General features: G+C 38.1%; 1 protein-coding gene across 1 annotated transcript; it reads left to right on the top strand.

Annotated features, from left to right (window-relative positions):
• LOC121807364 (glutamate decarboxylase-like) lies at positions 1-3,370 on the top strand. The gene is made up of 5 exons (XM_042207582.1): positions 1-291; positions 363-563; positions 1,163-1,631; positions 1,828-1,880; positions 2,763-3,370. The coding sequence occupies exons 1-5, from the start codon at positions 1-3 to the stop codon at positions 3,228-3,230; spliced, it is 1,482 nt and encodes a 493-aa protein (XP_042063516.1). The 3' UTR covers positions 3,231-3,370.
• Positions 3,371-4,323: the final 953 nt, after the last annotated feature.

Below are 4,323 nucleotides of genomic sequence, written 5' to 3'. Positions count from 1 at the left end.
ATGGTGTTGAGCAAGACCGCAGGCGACGCCGACGTGAATCTCCGGTGCACTTTTGCGTCTCGATACGCGTGCAGTTCCCTTCCCCGGTTGAAGATTCCAGAAGGTTCGATGCCAAAGGAGGCTGCTTATCAGATTGTGAAGGATGAGTTAATGCTGGACGGCAACCCTCGCCTCAACTTGGCCTCTTTTGTCACCACTTGGATGGAACCCGAGTGCGATCAGCTCATCATGGCCTCCATCAACAAGAACTATGTCGACATGGATGAGTATCCTGTCACCACCGAGCTTCAGGTTTCATTCTCCCCCCCCCCCCCCACCATCCTCTTCTTTCCACACATTAATTCATTAATTGTTCGTTGCAGAATCGGTGTGTGAATATTATAGCACATCTGTTCCACGCCCCCGTCGGCGACGACGGAACAGCCCTTGGTGTTGGCACTGTGGGTTCATCAGAAGCTATAATGCTTGCTGGCCTTGCCTTCAAGAGAAAATGGCAAGCTAAAATGAAGCTGACGGGCAAACCCTTTACTAACCCCAACATTGTCACCGGAGCTAATGTCCAGGTATTTCCCTTCGTCCCATAAAAGATGTCACATTTCTTTTTTGCACTTATTTTGAAAAATGATACTCCCTCCGTCCAATAAAGATAAAGACTTTTGGAACAATGCAAGAATTAATGCATAATTAGTAAAATAAAATAGAAGAGGAGAATGTTAGCTAAAATAGTGTTACTGGATAATGAAACCATGTTATGATTAGTGTTTAACGGTGAGTTCTAGTGGTATATTTGTAAATAAATTGAGGTATATGGGAGCACTTATTTTGAAAAATGATACTCCCTCCGTCCAATAAAGATAAAAGACTTTTGGAACAATGCGAGAATTAATGCATAATTGGTAAAATAAAATAGAAGAGGAGAATGTTAGCTAAAATAGTGTTACTGGATAATGAAACCATGTTATGATTAGTGTTTAACGGTGAGTTCTAGTGGTATATTTATAAATAAATTGAGGTATATGGGAGTATTCATGAGTCGGGGACAACTTTCTATTGATGGAAATGAACTATTTTTATGGTATGCACAGAAAAGGAAAGTTCCTGTGCCTCTGTTTTAATTATGGGAAATGCAGAGCGCCTCTGTTTTAAAGGTGTGTGGTGTCAGGTTTGCTGGGAGAAGTTTGCTAGGTACTTTGATGTTGAATTGAAGGAGGTAAAGCTTAGAGAGGGTTACTACACGATGGATCCGGGTGAGGCCGTGGAGCTTGTAGACGAGAACACCATCTGCGTTGCAGCCATTCTAGGATCCACTCTCACTGGAGAATTCGAGGATGTGAAGCTACTAAACGAGCTCCTGACGAAGAAGAACGAGGAGACGGGTTGGGACACCCCCATCCACGTTGATGCTGCTAGCGGAGGCTTCGTCGCCCCCTTTCTTTATCCCGACCTTGAATGGGACTTCCGTTTACCTCTGGTGAAGAGCATCAATGTGAGTGGCCACAAATACGGCCTTGTTTATGCCGGGGTTGGCTGGGTTGTCTGGAGGAGCCACCATGACTTGCCTGACGAACTTGTTTTCCATATCAACTACCTTGGATCCGATCAACCTACTTTCACCTTGAACTTCTCCAAAGGTCACAACCTTTCATTGCTCTAATATTGCCATCTTTTGATAAAAATCTCTTCCTAAAACCAAAACCAATTGGTGATGGAAACAGTGACCAATTACACTTTTATAGTTTCAATTCTTTCTTTACAATCACCGATGTTTAATATTGTTATATTTATTTTTCTTTCATTTCCTAAAACATTCCACTCTTTTTTTTGCAGGTTCTAGCCAGATCATTGCCCAATACTATCAATTCATAAGACTTGGTTTTGAGGTACTTTTCCTTATTAACATTTTCTTAGATTTCGTTAAATCTTCTTCATTATTATTAGTTAGTTCTTGATACTCTCTCTGCTCTCCTGTAGAAACATTTCTTTTGGGTACGATATTTAAGAAAATAAAGTTTAAAAAATAAGTAGAGAGAATAAAGTAGAAAAGTAAAAAGAGAATAAAGTTGAAGAGAGACACCACAAAAAACTCGCCAATTAGTGACGGAAATTTTCGTCACTAAACAGTGAAATTTCTTCACTTAACAGATTAGTAACAGATTAAGTTTCGGACAGATTAAGTTTCGACGGATCCGTCGATAACGAACTTGTCATTAAAAAGTTTTAGTGACGGATTCCTCTGTCACTAAATTTACTGTGACGGAAACCATAGCCGCTGCTCCGTATTAGTGATGGAGAAATATGTCACTAATTAGTGATTGTCACTAAATTTACTGTGACGGAAACCATAGCCGCTGCTCCGTATTAGTGATGGAGAAATATGTCACTAATTAGTGATTGACACTTTTCGTTCACTAATTCTGTCGGTAGATGTTGAGCTATTGAGCTATTGGATGCCGTCACTAATTCCGTCACTATTTTGCCGTCACTAATTCCGTCACTATTTTGCGCTTTTTTTGCAATGAGAATAAAGGAAATATGCTAGTAATTGTGTTAGTATATTTAGTAAAAAAAATAGAAATGACCACTTTAGGTGTGACGTCCCCCCCAAAAAAAAAGATTGATTACGAGTCTGGCGTATAATTTTCCATATTAGCACACCTAATTCCTAGATCTGCTTTTCGAATTTGCAGAATGTCATGACCTTAAAAAGAAATAGTCGCATTTCAACATATATATAGTACTCCATCTAACTGTTTTGTGGTTAGGGCTACAACAGCATAATGGAGAACTGCATGCAAAACGCAAAGATCCTGAAAGAAGGGATCGCCAAGACCGACCGTTTCAACATCGTCTCTAAAGATGTTGGAGTGCCGGTTGTGGCCTTCTCCCTCAAGGATAGCGCCAACTATACAGTTTTCCAGATATCCGAATCTCTCAGGAGGTTCGGATGGATTGTCCCGGCGTACACCATGCCTCCCAATGCAGAGCACGTTGCAGTGCTCCGCATTGTAGTGCGAGAAGACTTCAGCCATACACTAGCGGAGAGGCTCATATCAGACATGGAGAAAGTAGTCAGGGAGTTTGATGCGATGCTGCCTCGTGCTGCTGTAAAAGAAGCTCATGTCACTGCCAATGACGGTAAGAGGTCGGAGAAGAGCGTCCTCGAGGTTCAGAGGGATGTGTTCAGCTACTGGAGGAGGATTTCGGACAAGAAGAGCAGCGGTGTCTGCTAAAATTTCACACACATGATTCTGTGTGATCTTGTTATGATAATGTTTATGTTAAGGTTTGTTGTTTGTTGTTGTTTTAGTTTTAGTTTTAGTTTTAGTTTTAGTTTTAGTTTTAGTTTTAGTTTTATCATATGGTGGTTGTATGTGCGTAACTGCGCGAAATATCTGTTTTATAATATCTGTTTGTTGTTAAGGTTTGTTGTTATGTGTGTTGTGGAATGAGATTAATGGAAGGTTTGTTGTTTGTTATTGTTATGTGTGTCGTGGAATGAGATTAATGGAATTGAAATGTGAGGTCTAATACTAATATTTATAGAATATTTTAACTGGATTCTAAATGTGGGACTGATTAAAATGAAAACTTGAGACTTCGAAAGTGGAACGGGGAGAAAGTAACGGGGAGAAAGTACTAGTAATATAGATTCGTCTAATTTTTATTAATGGAAAAAATGAAAATATAGCCATATCAATTAAAATGGAACGGTAGATACTAGTAATATAGATTCGTCTAATTTTTATTAATGGAAAACATGAAAATATAGCCGTATCAATTAAAAAGTTTAATATGTCGATGTCTTAAAAGTCAAAATGTTACTATTTACACGTGAAAATAATAAATAATCATATAATATTTATTTAAATCTATATTTTACCTATACTATGATGTATTAATTTAAAAAAATTTCAATGATTTTTAAAATTTTTTTCATGATTATCCATTTAAGATAAGTAGTATATTTCATTACATATTAATTAATGTAAGCGTGTTTTGTGGCAAATAATAAAAGAATTTATACTTGATTATGCAATTCATTACATATTTATGTAAGCGTGTCTTGTGGGAAATAACAAAAGAATTTATACCCATAAATATATTCGTACAAAATATAATACGTATCATAAAACAAAAGTGATTACAGTGCTTAGATAGTCCTTCGCTTGTCATGGCATGGCACTTAACGTTGTTAACATCCTCCTATTTTTCACACTAAGTGTTTCAACTGGCTATGCTAGTTATATACACCCCTCCGCTTTTGATTTCATAAAAAAACTAGAAGGTTGTGGCAAGGGAAACACCACCCAAGGGATCTATCAC

The sequence above is a fragment of the Salvia splendens genome, chromosome 6 (genome assembly GCF_004379255.2).
Source record: "Salvia splendens isolate huo1 chromosome 6, SspV2, whole genome shotgun sequence".
NCBI lineage: Eukaryota > Viridiplantae > Streptophyta > Magnoliopsida > Lamiales > Lamiaceae > Salvia > Salvia splendens.
The sequence above is the reverse complement of the archived record's forward strand: the minus strand, read 5'-3'. Positions and strand labels throughout refer to the sequence as shown.